The sequence below is a fragment of the Drosophila albomicans genome, chromosome 3 (assembly GCF_009650485.2).
Source record: "Drosophila albomicans strain 15112-1751.03 chromosome 3, ASM965048v2, whole genome shotgun sequence".
Taxonomy (NCBI): domain Eukaryota; kingdom Metazoa; phylum Arthropoda; class Insecta; order Diptera; family Drosophilidae; genus Drosophila; species Drosophila albomicans.
The window spans coordinates 41,951,468-41,969,905 of NC_047629.2; the positions used below are offsets into that span (position 1 = coordinate 41,951,468).

The following is an 18,438-nucleotide window of genomic DNA, read 5'->3' on the forward strand; positions in this document are numbered from 1 at the left end:
GATGGAAAATTTTGAAACTCAGACTGTGCAATTATTGTATTAATTTATTGATTTGATGTATATATAAATATATATTATTTATATTAGCTGCATAATTCTAACAGACATCGTACAATCGGTCATAAACGACACTTGGTTCGGGCCATTGACTCTTGTGGAAAAAAGTGATGCAGCCTTTTAGGCTGTTTCTTGTGCAATTAGCGCCACCTACGTATCGAGTATAACATCAACACCCTGTGAAACACCAACCAATGCGTCCTCTAGCGTTGGTAAAATAATCGTATAAAGCTTTTTGTTAGCGCCACCTGGCGTTCGCAATAAATATTTTAACATTGCAAAATGGTTGCATACTTTTAAGCAGCAATGAAATTGCATATTAAACAAAGCTAAATATCTGATTGCTACTGTTAATATTTGATTATGTATTTATTAACTTTATTGATGGCAGTAAAATGTCAAATATTAAAAACGAACTACTTAACTTATGAGTGCCAGATAAAGCTACTATGCCAAACAATTTCTTGAATACTGCTAATGTAATGACGTTCACTTGAACTCATTGCTTATCTTATCTAACAAAACCAACAACCAACAAACTTCAACGCGCAAAAAATCAAAATGCAAATAAAAAATAATAATTTCGTACAACAACAAAAATACACTTCTAGAGCCAACAAACCCAAAAAATGTTGCTATCTACAACCAAAAATAAACTGCAATCAATTAGCCTAAGTTGATAACTGCCAGATTAAAAAAAAAATGCAATGAATTAGTAAACACACATAAATTTCAAGTTTTCAATCATGCGACACCAGAACACATTGACTAAATTCAATGATTTAAATTAGAACAAGACTTGGTCTTGATCTAGTGCAAGGTGAAGGCATGAATAATAGGAAGAGGAAGCACCAAAGACATGACTGTGCTAATATGCTTATTAGAGTATACAAGAGACAACGACATAAATGAAGATACAAAGAGAATGCCAAAAGTAAGAGAGCAACATGTTGAGAGAGCGCTCAGAACTTTGATATCGCTCTCTGCGCACTTTGCACACGCAAAGCGTTGCTTCGACATTGAGAGAGTAAAGCAATGGAAATAGTGGAGCGAGTGCCAAGTGCAGAGTGTCTGCGGCATTTTAAGTAGCAATGTGGCGCCTGTTTGGGCCTCAGTTCGACGCCGCTCGCCAAACGCAACGCATTGGGAGGGAGAGCTACCCTTTGTTTCGGTTCCGGTCGCTTCGTTAATCACAACAATAAAACGCAAATAAAAATATTCTGACGCAGAAAAGGCTAAAACATAAAAATATATAAACAAACGGAGACAATTTAATTGCGGCTTAATTGTGTGTGTGTATTCAGTGCGTGCAGCACAATTACAAATGCAACTATAATTATTATTATTGTTATTACGACTACGAGTACGAGTTTCGAGTTTGAGTGCTTGACCCGGTCGGATGCGACGCTATTTGGGTTAAAAAAGAGTTACAAATCATCAAATTGAAAATAATTACGCTGAAAATATGCAACAGGCTGACCAAATCGACAACAGCTATACGCAACTGTAGAAAGTTTTTATCGTTATTATTTTTAAGACACCAGTCCCCCTTGCTCCTCTCCCCACGGGCAAACCGACAATCGCCAAAGTCAAAGCCAAAAACCGAAAAAAAAATAAACCGAAGCATCAGCCAACAATTTTCGCGTGTGAAACAACAACAACAACAGCAATAACAAAGCGACGCAAAAGAAATTCAAGTTTCAGTGTGTTTCTCAGTGTTAGTTTGAGTGCGTGTGTGTGTGAGTCAGTGTGTGCATAACATACTGAATTGGCAACATTTTAACAACTTTGGTTTAAATAAATAAATAAAATATAATGTCTGGTCCACTACCCGAAATCAGCGAAGAGCAGCGCAAAACATTGGAACAGGTGAGAGCGAAAGAGAGCGAATCCGCTACAATGCATTGTGGTAAATGAATGGGGGACGAAATGGAAGAGCAAAAGCTTCTCTTTGAGCTTTATACTTATTGCGCTCTCGTTCTAACTTATTTACCCGCACATTGGTTCACAAGCGACAATGTGTGGGCGTTGATCATCAATCAAAATGATTCTAGATTAGAATGTTGGGCAAATAAAGTTAAATGCTAAATGAGAATATTGCGAAATAATTGCAGCTGCTACCAAATATGTGAAATAATGATTAAAACATTTTTGTATAACTTTACTGTTATTAATGCTGACGATGTCAGCAATTCTTAAGTAAACAGTGTTTCAAAACTATATGACACTAAAAAATTTAAGAGCTTTTAAGAGCCAAGGTTTATTTTTGCACAATTCTAATACATTAAAAAAAAATGTAATTGCTTCCTTCATATCATTTTTTGGAATTTTGGGTTTTGAAAATTTCAAAGTTAAAATTTGTTTGTTTGATATTATTATTCATGATTATTCAGAACCTCTGTTTATCGGTTCCGCAACGATAAACAATATTGTATTTTTCAATTGTGCACTTGGCAATGACTATTGATAATAAGGGGTCTGGTGGTTTATATGTTTACATAATTTTATTATGATTGGGAAATTTTTTCTGTATTATTCATGCGTTTTATTATTCATTTTAATTATTATTTAAATTAATTAGATGCATGAGTTCTGTGAATCATTCCTATTTCAAAGTTTCGCAATACATTTTCTAATCTTATTGTGAAATTATTTAATAAGAACATTTCAAAACTCATAGGTTCTTATTCACATTTCCATAAATATTCTAGGCACCAACTATATTGCTCTAAGTAGCTGAACATTACAAGGAAATGCATTTATATTTTTGCAGTGTCATAGTAACTTTTTTTATTGTCATTTGACAGCGGTGACAAAGTTGTTATTATAATTGAACACTGAAAAATCTATAAATAATTGGCAGATATCCAACCGCTTAACAAATACATATGCATACAGGCAATGAATTGATAATAATACGATATTATACGATTACAAAGTAGGTGTAATTATAAATCTCGATGACTAGCAAGAAAGAAAAAACTCGTCTTATATTAAATAATTCTAATTCCAAGCTTGTAAAATGCCAGTTAGTTATTCTCGACTTGTTTTATATATACATTTGTAGAACAGGAATATTTAAGTCTGGGAAATAGCATTGAATTGAATAATCGACAAACCAGTTACAATTTTATATCAAAAAGTGGTTGAGATGTGTCTTTTTGCACAATTTAACATGGCAGTCAACGATTTCTTTGGCCTTGCAACAGTTGCCAGCAGCACTTGCCATAAAAATATGATTAATTGCGCATTATAATTTGCTCAAGAGTTGAGTAAACAAATCGATGCGATGACTGAGTATTCAAGTGTGACGACAGCACAAATTGCATTGCGATTGCGTTACATTTTATCTCATTCCGCATGGATTTGCATGCAACTGCGACACTGTGCCGGATTTGCCGATAGTCGATAAAAAAAAAACTGCATTGACATCAACAACAACAACAACAAAAGCAACAACAAGTTGTTCTTGCGTGCAGCTGTTTCGCTTTGTTGACGTCGTCGTCGAGTGTTCTTTGCAATAGCTACGAAAATTTCCTTAGTCGGCGAATAAATCAGCATTGCGAATATTGACCGCCGCCTCGGCCACGCCCACAGGCCATAACTTAAGTCAAGTGACAACGACCCACGAAAGGCCAGCCAAATAATCAAATGAATGAAAAATGAAAATTTGAAATCGAAATTGAATTTGAAATGGAAACCGAACCGGTTCAAACGGCATGTGCGACCCACTTTAGCACTTGTTGTTGCCTTGGCTGCATTCTTGGCAGATGCTTTCGGCTGATATTTCCACAACAAACACACCAACCACCCACCTCTTATCCCCTCTGACCTCCCCAAGTTGCTCGCCATGATCTGGCTAAAAGCATTTTAGCAAGCGTCACAATTACAAATGTCATTTCATGGCCGGGCGAACAGAAAAACAAACAAAAACAAAAGCAAAACTATATCGCAATCGCAATTAGAAGGCGTCATTAACCTATCACAAAACCGACTTTAGGCGATCTCTTGCGGCGTTCCTTTTGACCAGATTAGAGATAAAAGTGTAATTAAAAAACTTTTTTGTATTTATAGAGTACTAGGTCTACAAAGCTTTCCGCCTAAAAACCGAAAAACTGGGTATGTGAATCATTTGCCTTTTAAAATGTTCCACCTTGACTCACTTTTTGCTCAACGCAGAGTAACTGCTTTTTTTATAGGATCTCTGATCTTTGAAATGATGTGAACAAGGCTTGCAAATTAGTTGCAAAAGATGTTTAATTGTTCGCCAAAATTATTTTGCACCTTAGAAGTGCTTGTGATCAAAGTGCATTTGCCAAATTGTTGTTCTTGATCTTTAAAGTGCTAAATTTCACGCTTTTTGACTGAATAAATGATTAATTGTTACTTTAAACTTTTACCCTGACATCCCCGAAAAGCTTTGAAGGGAAAGATGATAAATGCGTTGCTTGTATCACGATAATGATCCCAAAATCTAAACCCAAATTTAACTTAAACTTTCACTAGCGTAAACTGAAGTCAATTTTGCCCACCTAGCGGCCCAAATCTCTATGAATTATTGAAAATTGTAGCCAGATCCTAAAAAGGAAATGCTTCAAATGCGTACAAGAGATTTTTCTTGTACTTGCAGTGAAATCTCGTTTAAAAAAATGTGTCTACCTCATCCGTCAAAATGTCGAGTCATCAGTCATCAGCGGTTGTTGAGCTATTTGTAAAAATGCTAATGAGTTCTGTTGTTTTAACTATTTTTTGCGTTAACCAACTGGTTTCTTTCGCATGGAAAGACCCATCGAACGAAATCAATATTTGATTAAGACCAAGGGGCTAACAAGCGGCTAAGAGGCCACTAGAGTCTTGGACCTAAATGTGCACTCTTTTGCAACCTAACGAGAATCAAGCAAAAATGGAAACTTCAAAGTGTATAATAATAATAATAAGTTTGCTCGATGATTGCCTCATTTTTACAAGTACCTGCAGTCAAACTTATTTACAACTCTTAACAAAAAAACTTGGCCTGGTCGTATTCAAAACAGAGAACAAAGCAAAAATGGTAATGGTAATGGGCAGCTGTGAGTTAGTAAGCCTCGAGTGAGTTATGAGGAAGTTATACCAAAAATGCGCAGCGCTAATGAAACTACAACACTTGCAGCGCCCCCCGCCCCTCTCTCTGCAGATGCCAACAAGCTGCGCAAACAGCAATAAAAACCCCAAACGACTTTGTTTCAAAGAGAGAGAGGAGCGACGACTTGGTCAAGTCAAAGAAAAAACCTGGCCAAGTGACCAACTGGCAAGTGACGACGCGACTTCCACAGCCAACAGACAGCTGTGTGTGTGTTAGCCTCGTTATTGAATTTCAAGTGCTTTGTGTGGTCTAAACTAAAGCGAGCTAAGCGCTGCTTAGCCGTTTTTAGCCAAGTGATTGCCAAGTGCTATAATAAAGCAAAGCTCCAGCACCCTTGCCCACTTTATTTTTGGGTGCAATTAAGCATTCGAAACACGAATTGAAATGTTCATTGTATTGACATTAATAGTCGATCGTAACTATCCGTACCTAAAGTACCTCTAACCAATTAGTTGTATAAATTATTCAGAAATAAGATTTGTCTCAAGTGCTGACTCACTGACATAAAAAAACAAAACAAAAGAAAAACCTTCAGATAAAGCGGAAATCGAATCTTGTTCAAGACATGTTTAGACTACCGAAATATCAGATACTCTTTTCTATTTTCAAACAATATTTTATGGCCGCTTTAAACCAGTTGAACAATCAATATGGAATACCTATAAAAATATACCCCACTCGAGTTTATTGTAGGGTACTTGAATTGGCATTGAGTCAAGGCCAAATTAACAGTTATTAAGGTAAACAACTTTTCGAGCGCCAAGCGAAACAAATTTTCAAATAGCGATTGTCGATTGACTGAAGTCAAGATTGTTACACGTATTAACTAGACCTGCAATATGCTACAGTCACATGATTATCAGTTAATATTATTAGCAAAGATTAACGGTGTTTAGCTCAAGATTAGATGCAGCTATAAAAAGACGTTCATTTAGAGTAGTCTCAAGGTTAACTCGCACAAAGAACAAAGGAATTGGGAATTATTGCTTATCGTTTTCCTTATTGCAATTTTTGCAGTTTCGTCAGCTGATGTCTGCTGAGCTGAACGAGACCCATGATGATTACTATTTGTTGCGCTGGCTGCGAGGTGAGTCATCTGCCCCATCCTCGAACCTGCAACTTTCCATTAAAATGCCACTTTCTTAATCACTTTCAGCTCGCAAATGGAACTTGGATGCAGCTGAGAAAATGCTCAGAGCAGTAAGTAGAAATGCGCATTCGATAATCAAATTAAATTACTCAGTTCCCTCCCTCTTGCAGTGCCTCAAAACGAGAGCCATGTGGAACGTGGACAACATTGAAAAGTGGGAGGCGCCACAGGCATTGCGAGAGTATCTGCCATATGGCCTCATGGGCTACGACAACGAGGGATCGCCGGGTAGGCACAGGCAGTTCTCTATTAATTATTTCCGTTTAACAATTTCCTCTCTGCTGCAGTGATTGTTTGTCCATTTGCCAACTTCGACATATGGGGCATGATGCACTGCGTCACTCGCTTCGAGTTCCAAAAGTATTTGGTGCTATTGCTGGAACGCTTCATGAAGAACGCTTATGAGCAGAGTCTCAAGCATGGATGGAAGGCACGTCAGCTCGTCGTCTTCTTCGACTGCGAAGGATTGAACCTCAAACAGTACGCTTGGAGGCCAGCTGCCGAAGTGGTCATCTCCTCGGTGAAGCAGTACGAAGCCAATTTCCCAGAGCTGCTGAAAATGTGCTACATTATCAATGCGCCCAAACTGTTCTCGGTGGCATTCAACATTGTGAAGAAGTTCCTCGACGAGAACACCACCAGCAAGATACACATCTACAAATCAGGGGCTGACAAGTGGAAGCAACAGCTCTTCTCCCACGTGGATCCAAAGATCATTCCCAAGAGCTGGGGCGGTGAACTGGTCGACAAACTGGGCGATCCTCAGTGCAAATCGCTGATGATTTGGGGCGGAAAGTTGCCCGAGGAGCTGTACATTGATCAGAGCAATCAGCAGAGTGACAAGGATTTCACTGAGGCACAGGTGGCCAAGGGCGACAAGCTGAAGCTGCACTTCAAGGTGAAGAGTCAGCCGGAGAACGAGCAACTGCCGCAGCAACAGATGCTGTCGTGGAATTTCCGCACTTTCGACTACGACATCAAGTTTGGCATTTACAGCGTGGACGAGAAGACAGGAGAGAAGCGCAGCGAAGTGCCGCTGGGCACAGTTTACTCCAATGAAATGGACGAAGTCGGTGTCATCTCAACGCGACCCAACACCACATGTAAGTTGGCCATACATCATTAAGATGAGTGTAGCTCACAAGATAGATTTGCATCTTACAGATACTGTTGTGTTCGACAACTCGGCCAGCTATTTGCGTAGCAAGAAGCTGCGCTATTGGGTCGATCTCATCTCCGAGGAGGAGGAGGGCATCAGTGAGCTGACCGCGCAGATGGACAGCACACAGCTGGTGGGCAAACAATGAGTGAGCGGATGCCGTAGCCAAAAACAAAGCCAAAAATCAGCAGATTGAAGAGTTATACCCTAGAAAATATATAAATACAAACATGTAGGGTATGATGTACCATAATCACACAACCATATATACTAACCTCGGTGCAAGTAGTCACAACAGATACGAAACAGATACGCTCGGCGTGGAACAAAAACTTTGTGATAAATAATTGAAGTGAAAGCGTTTTACGGTAGTTACCAATTACAGTTACAGTTTACAGTTAGTTAGTGCTTTATTATGTGTATGTGTGTGTGTGTGTCTCTACTTTCGAGTGCACTTCTGTACAATATAGTTGTTTATTGTAATGTATATTCCGGATTCTGATTCTGAATTTTAGATTCTCGATCCTAAACTTGTTCTTGTTCTTAATTTGGACTTGTGACTTTTGAGTTTTCTTGTTATCATCGCAAGTGAATGTTTGGAAACTTGTCTGACACTTAAGTATAATAAATAAAACGGATAATGATCAATGTTCTTGTTGTTATTGTTTTGTGGTTGCTGTTGCTGTTCCTTCTGTTGAACTGTGTGTGTGTTCTGGGGCTTGGTCGCAATTGCGCCAGGTTGTCGCCTCAAGGCTGCTGCGATGAGGCGCGGCGCTTGCGCCTTCATCACTGCGGACCCCCAGGATTCGGACCCATCTGCGGGCCATGTCCTCCCACCTGTGGCGGCAGCTGTTGCATCGGCATCATCGGATTCGGACTCGAGCCCACAACACCGACTCCCACACCAGCTCCCACTCCGACTCCAACGCCTACACCCACACCAACTGGCGGACCGATCGATTGATTGGGTGGCGGTGGCGGCAGATCTGTGGTAAGCGGCAGATTGGTCAGCAGATCCGAGATGGCTGGAAACAGCGAACACTGCTGCACGCCATAGTCGGCAAAGCGACGCAGCAATTGACTCGCCGCCGCCATCAGTGGAGATTGCACCTGTTCGCGTCGCTCGGCCACTTGCGTCAGATTGGTGGCAATGTCGTGGACGATGGGCAGCACCAGTGAGGGGCTATCCTTCCAGTCCTTGCCGTTGTAGGGTATCCGTGTGATGTGCAGGAAGAACAGTATCTTCATGCGTCCCAGCACCACGCACGCATTGCCAATGGGCACAATCGGAAGCGCCGAGGGCGGCATCCGCATGCACATCTGCACCGTCCACTTGAGCTGATCGCCGCCCAGCTCGGGTTTCAGCTCCAGTCGCATGATCTGCACGAAATCCTTAAGCACATGTCCTGGTTGGTTTAGCAAGCGGCAAATGCTGTGCAACGCGTTGGGGCGATACGGCGGGGCAGCGACGCGGGTGTCAAAATATTGCTCGATGACGAGCAGATCGTCGGGACTCAGCTGGAACGTGGGTTTGTCGGGCATCGGTGGCAATTGGGTTACCTTCAAGTGCAGCGACTGCATATGCATGGGATTCAATGTCACCTGGCACTGCAATCCATCCACCTTGAAGAGCACCACACCTGGCTCCGTCGAGTTGAGCGCCGTCAAAGTCTCCTCGCTCTGGATGTTGCGATGCAGTTGCCGACGCATGTAGACACATCCTAGGAAGCGTTCCAACGGACTCATATCCGCCACATTGATGTCCTTGTTGGGATGCGGACTGGGGCGACACAGCGTCTCGAGTGCCTCGTGCGTGAGCAGAGTGGGCACAGCTCCTGGCCAAGGGCGATTCAGACTGGCACGCGTGCCACGATCGCCACCGACGCCTTGACCTGCGCCACCAGTACTCTTGTGCTCGGGACTCTGACCGGGTCGTGGTGAGGGGCGTGGCATGCTGGGCGAACCGGGCCAATTGTTGTTCGCCGGCGACATGGCGGTGAATGGTGAATCCTGATGGCTTTGCATGTACAGCGTATTGGGTCCCGGACTGTGCACCATGTGCGGACTGGGCTGAGGATTCAGCGGTGACGAGGGCATCAAGCCGCCCGGCGACTGATGAGGCATATGCGGTGCCGGCGGCGATGTCAAATTAAAGTTGGCGTGACTCTGGGCACCGCTGCCACCACCGCCACCGGCGCTGGGATGCGGACTGGCCGGTGTGTGCGGATTGGAGCTGGAGGGCGGCGTGTGCGGGGCTGGAAAACGCAGTCCACTGTCCCTAGGCGATTGTGGACCACGCATGCCGGCACCCAAGAATGGAGACGAACCCCCAGCACCTACTCCTGCTACACTGCTTGGTCCTCCAAAGTTGTCTTCCATGCCCATGGGCGACAGCGGATTGTCATCGTCCTGTGGACCACGTCGATACACAGCAGACTCATCCACGTACTTAGACAAGAATGCCTTCAATCCCTGTATAGGTGTAATCTCCTCGATGGCATTGCGATCGAAGCGACTGACGCCATCTCGTATGGAGACGAGTCGATTGGCACGAAAGCGCAGCTCTAGACAGTAGACCGCTTGATAGGTGAGACGCATGAGGCAAGGCGACTGTGGCAACATGCAGAACGACAGCACCGGCACTTGGGGACGCTGAGAGTGGGAAGGATGAACATTAAAGCAAGTACATCCATATGAAAAGTTAAGTCAACTTACAGGAATGCCAAGTAGGGGCAGCACAGGCAGCTTGGCAATGGAGCTCATTGGATTGTACGTTTCGTGCAGTATGTGTGCGATGGTCGTGAGGCTGTGCTGTTGATTCAGATGCTGTGCAAGCTGATCTCGCATCATGGAGTGCGCATTGACGGCAGAAATGCCACCGACAAAGGTGAGACGGAAACCATGCGATTGCACTGACCAGTAAATGTTGCAGGTCACTTCCTTCTTAGGTCCATAGCCCAGCAACAGATTCACATAGCTATACGACTTGACCACAAGCATGTCACCCAAGCTGAGACGCTCTGTGGAAACACATAATTAGTTGACTTACTCAAAGAAGTCACTTAAGTTTGTCTTACTGTTGCGCAACTGCTCGGAAAAGTCGTGCACAAGCGTGTAGAGATAGACAATCTTGGACCAATCGTTGAGCAGATCCTCGACAGTCTTGGAGAAGTCATGATTCGCCTGCTCATACGTTAGATACACAGTGCGTCGATTGCCTTGTTCCTTCTGATGTGTGCTTTGTAGCGGCGTGCTGTAGAATACAAACTCCACAACCCAAATGCGCACTTGACTATTCTTATTAGTTTGCGAACGCACCGAAATCGACAGCACACGTCGCATCAAGTCATCCCAGACATGTGGCTCTATCTTGGGCAGTGCAGTTGAAGTGTTGTTGGTAGCAGCTGCAGCTGGTGCTGGCGTTGGTTTAGCTTCGCCAGTTGCAGTCGTTGGTTGATTGGTGCCTGGCTTGGGCAATGCTAGAATCTTGAGCACAAGCGATGTGGCATTTGCCTCCACTTGCAGGCCGCTATGCGGAATGCGAAACTTGGATAGCGTTTGTGCCAGATTCAAGAAGGGTATCTTCTCATCGCACATGGCCACAACGTGCGCCAATTCGGGTATAAAGTAGGCGGGAAAGATGGTCTTTTGTTGCTTGGCTGGCGGTGCCAAAATGTCGCCATTCGACTTGCGCTTATGTGGTGATAAATCTGCTGAAATTTAATTGGATTAATGGGAGTTGATTATCTAAAAGTAAGCTTTACTAACCATCCACTTCAGTCCCGGGGCCATGGGTGGCCACAAAAGTGTCAAACTCAATGAGACGCATTAGTTTTGTGTAGAATTTGGGAATCTCCGAAGGTGGCTGCGTTACAATGGAAACTAGTTGCTTGGCCGAATCATCCACCACATCGGTTTCATCCTTTTGAAATACAACAAAGCCCAGGTGGAAAGTGTACTCCATTTCATTAGGCATGGCGCTCTTCTCCTTCAATTGAACCACCTGAAAAATAAGTAGTAGTTATAGAAAAATTGTATGCGAAATTTGTTTGCTAAACTTACCAATATAATATTGGGATGACGATGCAGCTTCACGTAGATCTTGTGGCGTCCAACCTGCAACAAGTCCTGCTCGGGCAGCGTGAGGAAAGGCAACGTCTCTGTTGCAGTGGCAGGTAAATGCTGCAACGTTTTCTCGCATCGTCTGTGAGTGATCCAATAGCGCAGCTCCGACAGCAAAGCAGGCAGCTTGCTGCGATCGCCATTCAGACAGTCTTGCATATCATCTGTAATGGGGCAATCCAAGTGCTTGGGTACATGACAGCGGAACATGCCCGTGTGCGTATCAATGGTGATATGAATCTGCTCGGCTCTCAAGCAAGGTGATAGCACAGGCACCGTCAAAATCGCTGGTGTGCCTTGCAGATTAACTAAAAGAGAGATAGGATATTAGTGGAGTACATCAATCAAGTATCAGTTAATTAGATCAACTTTGTTTTGCTTGGTGCAGCTGATGACCAAAACATTTACACTCACAGTCAACGTCTTTGAGGAAGGCCTGGAACTCCAGCTTGAGATCACTTAGTCGCGACACTGATCGTATATAAACAGTGTGCACAATTAAGCGTTCCATCGAAAGGTGCTCGGAGCGCACGGCACGTTCAGCCACCTCGGCGGATTCTTTGGCGCCCAACGAAGGCATGTGAACCACAGCCAAAGGTCGTCCCACTTCATTGGGATCGGATTGAACGGTGAGTCGATATCCCAACTCAGACTTGAGATCACGCCAATAAGATACGCTTAGCTTAACACCCGGCACATACTCCTCCACATTGACATTGTTGTCGTCTAAGCGTTCGTAGTTCAAGCGTAGCGTTTGCGTGTAGAGCACTTCCAGCTGCAGTGACTGACAGAAATAGTGCAGGCAATTGTAAACCTCGCTCAAGGCATTGGGATTCTCGACGAGACGCGCCTGGATCAGTTGGTGTATGTAGTTAACCTGCACCGGATGCACCAAAGATTTGCCATCTAAAGAATTGAAATGTTTAGTTTAGTATTTTAGGAAGTTTTCTTTAACTTACCGCCTGTCTCTTTGTCCTCAACAAGTACATCAATGTCCAGCAGACGCCATGGCACATCGGGATTGTCGCCCATGACGGTGAGAGCGACGCTAAACTCATGCTTAATCTCAAATGTAACGCGTCCATTGCGTATGCGAAATTCACGCATTTGTGGCAGCAATTTGCCCGTCACCAAACGATGCTGTATTACCTGATTAAGGCGCAACAGAGTCTGCTTCTTCTCTGCCGGCGTAATTGCATCGGGCGGTACAATGCGTTCCCTGATGCACGTGGGCAGCCGATTGTAGGTGCCAGTGGTCAAGACCTCAACAGCGGCTGGAATGTGAAAGTTGGGCAAACGAGCCCGCACTAGCGTCTCGCGGGACATGCGCGCCAACATATCCGCTGTCTCCACGAAGAGCATATTCTGTTTGTCCAGGAAGCTCATGATCTGTGAGCTCTTGTCCACCTTCGAGACGGAATTGCCCCATTTGACCAGCGCATTGAGACGTGTGAATAAATGCCGTGTGCGCGCCGCATACGCATAGATTTCCACCTTACGTTCCATGTCCGTTTTGCGTGGCAACCTGTGGAACAACAATTCCCAATAAGTATTTGCAGAGTGCAACTATGTGGAACAACTTACAATTCAGCCAGCACCATGAGCTCGTGATATGTGCGCTGTATAATGAAATCAATTAGCACGGACATGGACATGGTATTGATGCGCGGTCCTCCCTCCTGCCCAGCTGGCAAATAGCCAGCGTTTGCACCGGGCATTTGCTCCAGCGGCAGCGGCGTAGGCGCCATGTTTTTTACTACGCTACTTTTTCACACTTGCAATTAACTGCACAAATAGCAACGCAAGCAACTTGCGTTCAGTTTTTAATATTGCTTTATCCTTTTAATGTCCGACTCATAGTTTTTCGGCACTTTGTCAATTGGTTTTTGCGAGAATTTCAGCAACTTTGTTAATTTTTTGCCGTGCAAGCAGCGTGACCGCAAGTTGCATTTCACAATATGCCATTTCAATGAAGACTAAATATATTAAATATACCCCACTACAAAGAGGCTGGTCACACAATTTGACACAAATAGTGGCAAACATAACAACAGCAACGTAACACAGATGGCGCCACTTGAATACTGGGAAACCTATGCAAGCTGTATTAAATATTTAATTGATAGCATTGAAACATGAATGGTTATTATGCTTGTAGTCATAATAAAGAAAAGTAGACATCAGCACAACATAATTTTCGTCCATTCAAATGTAGCCACAGAACAAACAAAGCAATGAATTGATCGTAGCACAGCAACATGTTCTCGATACATTCACCGAATCGATAAATTAACTGTCGATATATTTGGCTTGGCGGTTACAATAGTTTGAAATTGAAAATAATTGTGAAATTTTGAATGGTTTTTTATGCTGCAATATATAAATAGTTAAGAAACTATTGCTATTATAATTATTGAGTGAATTTCGTTGTTAAGCTCAGCTTCTCTTTTTCTGTCATTTAGACCAAAATTAAAAAAAAAAAATATCGAAATTATGTATTATGATCCAAATGACGAAAGATCTTTTATTTACTTTGTCAAATTTCCGCTATTAAATCAAAAATTTGCCGTAGGTTGCCAAAATTTACGATCAGCAAGTCTTGTCGATTTAATTCACCTCGGTAAGATAAAATATGAGACAATTTGATTTCTGATATTTAAATTCGTAAATGTAGCTAAAGATGTGGCCGAACGAACGAGTTACTTGTATACGGAGGATCCCATAGTGTTCTGCCTTGACATCAGTAAAATTATTACGGATGATACGTCATTGGCTTATTGTGTATCTAAAGGGTATACATTTCAAATCCTAAATGGCATAAATGAGGCAAACACTATGAAGAATGAGAGCCGAATGATTTACAACACGACTTTAACATTTAGCAGAACCAAGAATCAAGGAACTTGATTATACAAGTTACTCAAAATTTCACCTGGAACTCAACTGTCATTTAAAAAATAATTTATTTAATAAATTATCGAAATTTTTGCGTGAGAAATGTATTATAATCCAAGTGATGAAAGAGCTTACACTTATTTTGTTAAGTTACCAATGGTTGAACAGAAATTTGCTATGGGTTGTAAAAAGTTGGGCTTAGCTCACATGGATGATATTACCAAATTAGGTAAGTGTATGCCTAAGAAGAATGTTTAATGTATTTTAATAGATTTCTTTCTTTTAGCTAATGAGGTTGGCAAAGTCACAAAATTCGTTTATTCTAATGAGCCAGCAATATATTGTTTTGAAATGGACAAAGTTATTGCCAACAACGATGCACTGCGCTATTGCATATCAAAAGGATATCATTTTGAGGTTCTAAATGGCATTAGGGGATTATGAATAATCAATAGAATATCATCATAGGCTAAATCCATCCAGATTCAAACAATTGTAAGCATGTAAGAAAATCGTAATGAAATCTTGAATTGAAATTTATAATGCTAACTTTTCTGTCTTTAGAATTTTCAATCAAAACATTAATTTAACATAGAGTAAACTTTAAAATTAAAGGTGATCACTAATAACTGATTAACTTAAAGATGTTTGATCTAAATAGTTAAGTAATTATATTTAAGTAAATGCTGATTATTCAGCCAAAAAAATTTTAACTTCAGTGAGGATAATAATTTAACGGAAAGTTAATCTTCATTCAACATTTTTCTTTCTTAATACCTAATTCCTGATTTCCTAATCATAGTTCAACAATTATATTTGACTAAATGCCAAGCTGCATACATTTGCCTTAGATATAGCTAATAAAAGACAAAAGTTCAATGACCAAAAGCATTTCAATTGCCATATAAAAACATTCAACAGCGACGATCGTGATGATGATGATGATGACGATGACGATGACGATGATGAACATGCGGCTGATGTTTTTGTTTTAGTTTTTCCCTTGTTGCTGTTAAAAATAAAGAAAACAACAACATTTCCGCTTTTGTTCCTTTGAATTTTGACACGCTAGTAGTTGTTGTTGTTGTTGTGGAGGAGATATACAAATTCTATACAAACACATTTATTTACAGCTCAGCCATACATTGGGATCATCATAATGTTGGCTGCAGGTTGCCTTCGATGCAGATGCATTGCACTCTTTCCTGACGCGTGCTGCACTCCCCTTCCTCCCCCTCCATCCCACTCTGCCACCGGCAAGCTTCAAGTGGCAGCGGCACATGCCAAGCAAAGTCAACCCTCGATAGCTTCTGCTTCCCAGCTTCCCATTCGCAAAGTGGCTGCCACCTATGATTCCGTTTGGTCGCTTCACTTGCACTTCAAATTCAAATTTAGAGTTCTGAGCTCCCCCCCTTTGGCATGCCCCTTGTCTCTCGACAACTCCCCCAATTCAAAATCCGCCAGCGTATCAAAAACGTTGGCCGCCTTGCGTCGTGGCATTAAAAATAGAACTTTATGATGTTTTCGCCTCTCTCTTATTTTCCGAACTCCGTTTTGGCGCAGGAATTACATGCATATCCGGCCCCAGAGTCGAGAGAGAGAGAGAGAGAGAGAGAGAGAGAAAGCGACCACTTTACAATCCATCATTGTGTTCCAACTATAAACAATGTTTCGAGTTGAGTAATTGTCCAATGAATCCTGTAAACAGGATGCGCCCCAAGAATTGGGTGACGAGTAGATAGACTACATATGTGGCTAAAGTTGAGAGAGAAGAGGAGAGGAGAAGCGTATTCCGGGAAGAGAATAATTATAGCGAGATCGAGAATGAACTCTGAACAATTTGTGGCAGATTAACAGATAATTTATGGTAAACCGCAAGCCAAAAAAGACTTTCATTTGAAATCGATTATAAAATTATTTACACAAACAACACAGCGAATGAAAAAGCGAAAGGCGTAAAAAAATATTTAACTTAATTTGTTGTTGTTGTTGTTGAGGAATATTTGCGAGTGTTTTCACTGGCTGTTGAATTTCACATTAAGAAGATTTGCGCTTCTTTATCTCTGTGTAAATAATTGAAAGAGCTTCTTCTTCGATGTGTTGTGTGGAATTTATGGCCGCATCTCCAACTGCATTTTACCTACGCAAAGAACCGTTGTTCAGCGACGTGGCTGCAGCAGTTAAAAATAAAGAGTCTGCCTCACTCAATAATGCAACAGTCACAGCCTCAGCCACAGCATCAGCCTCAGCATCTGCAACATGAACGAGAAGAAGAACAACAACAAAAAGTGAGCACTGCAATTGCGCAGCAAGTGAGGCCCCCATCTACGGGACTGGGAGAGATTGGCGGCTGGAGAGAATGGAGAACCAGGACCAAAATAGATTTATGGCCGCCAGTCGCGTCAGTTTCAAGAATCGCATCGCTCTGGGTGATGGTGTTACTTTTGCTTTTTACTCTCTGGTAGCTTATTGGACTTGAGCTCTGTGGCAGACACTTCCTTCCTTTGTGCCACAGGCCATGGCCAAGCTCACACTCTCTCTTTCTCTCCCTCTCACTCACGCTGTTTTATTAATTGCCGTGATTAAAGTCGATGTGGCTGCCACGAATGTCTTTAGCACATGTCACATTGTTTACCCCTACAAAGCATCCATTCGCAGACATCTTCTCCCTTCCCCTCTCAGTTCATGACAACCACCTACTTACTGCCTGCTTACGTTGTCCCATTCCTCAGTCGACATTTCCTTGGTCCACAAAAACTCAGCTGTTTCGCTGGCCTAACTTGACCCTAGCATTCAAATTGCATTTCCATGTTGGCGCCAGACATAACGCCATCAACATCCAGGCGCAGCTACAACACGTCTTTATCCTCACTTTTCTTTTCATCCATTTCCATTTTGATTTCTTTGTTTCCACTGTGCGTGGGTCGAGGCCATCGGTGAGATGAGGCGTAAGTGGCCAAGAAGACAAGACAAGGAATAGCTGACAACTCATTAGGCCATAACAATTCGTTTGGGTTAACACAATCATCATGTTCTAGAGATTTCTTCGAAGAACACATACTATATATATACTTATTTATTCCATGAACTAAATTTTTTTTATATTCTCATACTAGATATATATTATATTTCTTTGCGGATATTCCTGTAAATCATCTTTTATATTTGCATCAAATTTCAACATAAAATTAATAATTCTTAAAAAAAATATGATTCATTTTGAAAACTTGAAAAGCTATTCCAATATCATCAAATTAACAATTTTAACACGTTTTTATTTTCATTTTTTTCCTCCACTTCCATTTTGATTTCTTTAAAGAAATATTTATTATTTATATATTTATTTACTTAATTTTAACAATGAGAAAACATGTAAAATTCTAGTTTGAAATTATGAAATACTTAATTTCTATTTAGTAATTATATTTTAATACATTTGAAAGATATTCTCAATAGCTGCCCAAAACACAAATAAACACAAAGTAATTTTATTGCCTTTGTGGCAACCCCTTTCAGTTCTCGTGATCAACAAAACTCGATAACTCACGCGAGTATCGATATTACGGGAGTACATCTCCAGGAGACACACTCTCCCCTCAATAAGTTTCGTCAGCTTCGTCCGCCGCCACTGCAGAGTCTTTGCCGCTTTCATCTCCCGATCATCTTTTTAGTTTAAATATAAGTATATAGTAATCAATAAATATAAGGCAAAGCAAATTGGTGACCCCGACGTGATCACTATATACACACGAGTACTGGTGCTTACAATGGCAAACAACGACGCCCCACAAGACGACGCCGAGGTTTTTCACGATACCGTTACTCACGGTGTTGACGCAGTTATCAACCGTGTAGCTGTGAAAATACCGCCGTTTTGGCCCGAACACCCAGAATTATGGCTATCGCAAATCGAAGCCCAATTCGTTCTGGCGG

The 18,438-nt window shown here is 41.9% G+C and overlaps 2 protein-coding genes and 1 long non-coding RNA gene across 4 annotated transcripts; 2 read left to right on the forward strand and 1 right to left on the reverse strand.

The window, feature by feature from the left end:
• The first annotated feature begins 1,168 nt into the window (after window positions 1-1,168).
• On the forward strand, window positions 1,169-8,136 carry LOC117567073 (SEC14-like protein 2). Its single transcript, XM_034246818.2, has 6 exons — window positions 1,169-1,926; window positions 6,197-6,266; window positions 6,336-6,379; window positions 6,440-6,557; window positions 6,617-7,432; window positions 7,494-8,136. The coding sequence occupies exons 1-6, from the start codon at window positions 1,873-1,875 to the stop codon at window positions 7,634-7,636; spliced, it is 1,245 nt and encodes a 414-aa protein (XP_034102709.1). The 5' UTR covers window positions 1,169-1,872; the 3' UTR covers window positions 7,637-8,136.
• LOC117567072 (mediator of RNA polymerase II transcription subunit 14) lies at window positions 7,907-13,564 on the reverse strand. Of its 2 annotated transcripts, none has more exons than XM_034246817.2 (8): window positions 13,195-13,564; window positions 12,570-13,135; window positions 12,025-12,516; window positions 11,551-11,918; window positions 11,257-11,491; window positions 10,566-11,198; window positions 10,204-10,508; window positions 7,907-10,140 (listed from the first exon to the last, which is right to left on the reverse strand). In XM_034246817.2, the coding sequence occupies exons 1-8, from the start codon at window positions 13,356-13,358 to the stop codon at window positions 8,275-8,277; spliced, it is 4,629 nt and encodes a 1,542-aa protein (XP_034102708.1). In that variant the 5' UTR covers window positions 13,359-13,564; the 3' UTR covers window positions 7,907-8,274. The 2 variants fall into 2 exon arrangements, with proteins under 2 accessions (XP_034102708.1, XP_034102707.1); XM_034246816.2 differs by having other exon boundaries at window positions 10,566-11,201.
• Window positions 13,565-14,068: 504 nt separating this feature from the next.
• On the forward strand, window positions 14,069-15,142 carry LOC117568870 (uncharacterized). The gene is made up of 4 exons (XR_004572205.2): window positions 14,069-14,230; window positions 14,285-14,734; window positions 14,792-15,008; window positions 15,070-15,142. It is a non-coding gene; the product is annotated as an uncharacterized LOC117568870 (long non-coding RNA).
• The last annotated feature ends 3,296 nt before the right edge of the window (window positions 15,143-18,438 follow it).

Excerpts from the sequence above, each read along its gene's own strand:
- LOC117567072 (XM_034246816.2), bottom strand. The coding sequence starts at position 13,358 with ATGGCGCCTACGCCGCTGCCGCTGGAGCAAATGCCCGGTGCAAACGCT. Across the intron at positions 13,136-13,194 it reads CTCATGGTGCTGGCTGAATT|GTTGCCACGCAAAACGGACA; the intron begins GTAAGTTGTTCC and ends GTTGTTCCACAG. Across the intron at positions 11,202-11,256 it reads CCCCGGGACTGAAGTGGATG|CAGATTTATCACCACATAAG; the intron begins GTTAGTAAAGCT and ends ATTAAATTTCAG.
- LOC117567073 (XM_034246818.2), top strand. The coding sequence starts at position 1,873 with ATGTCTGGTCCACTACCCGAAATCAGCGAAGAGCAGCGCAAAACATTG. Across the intron at positions 6,267-6,335 it reads TTTGTTGCGCTGGCTGCGAG|CTCGCAAATGGAACTTGGAT; the intron begins GTGAGTCATCTG and ends AATCACTTTCAG. Across the intron at positions 6,558-6,616 it reads CGACAACGAGGGATCGCCGG|TGATTGTTTGTCCATTTGCC; the intron begins GTAGGCACAGGC and ends TCTCTGCTGCAG.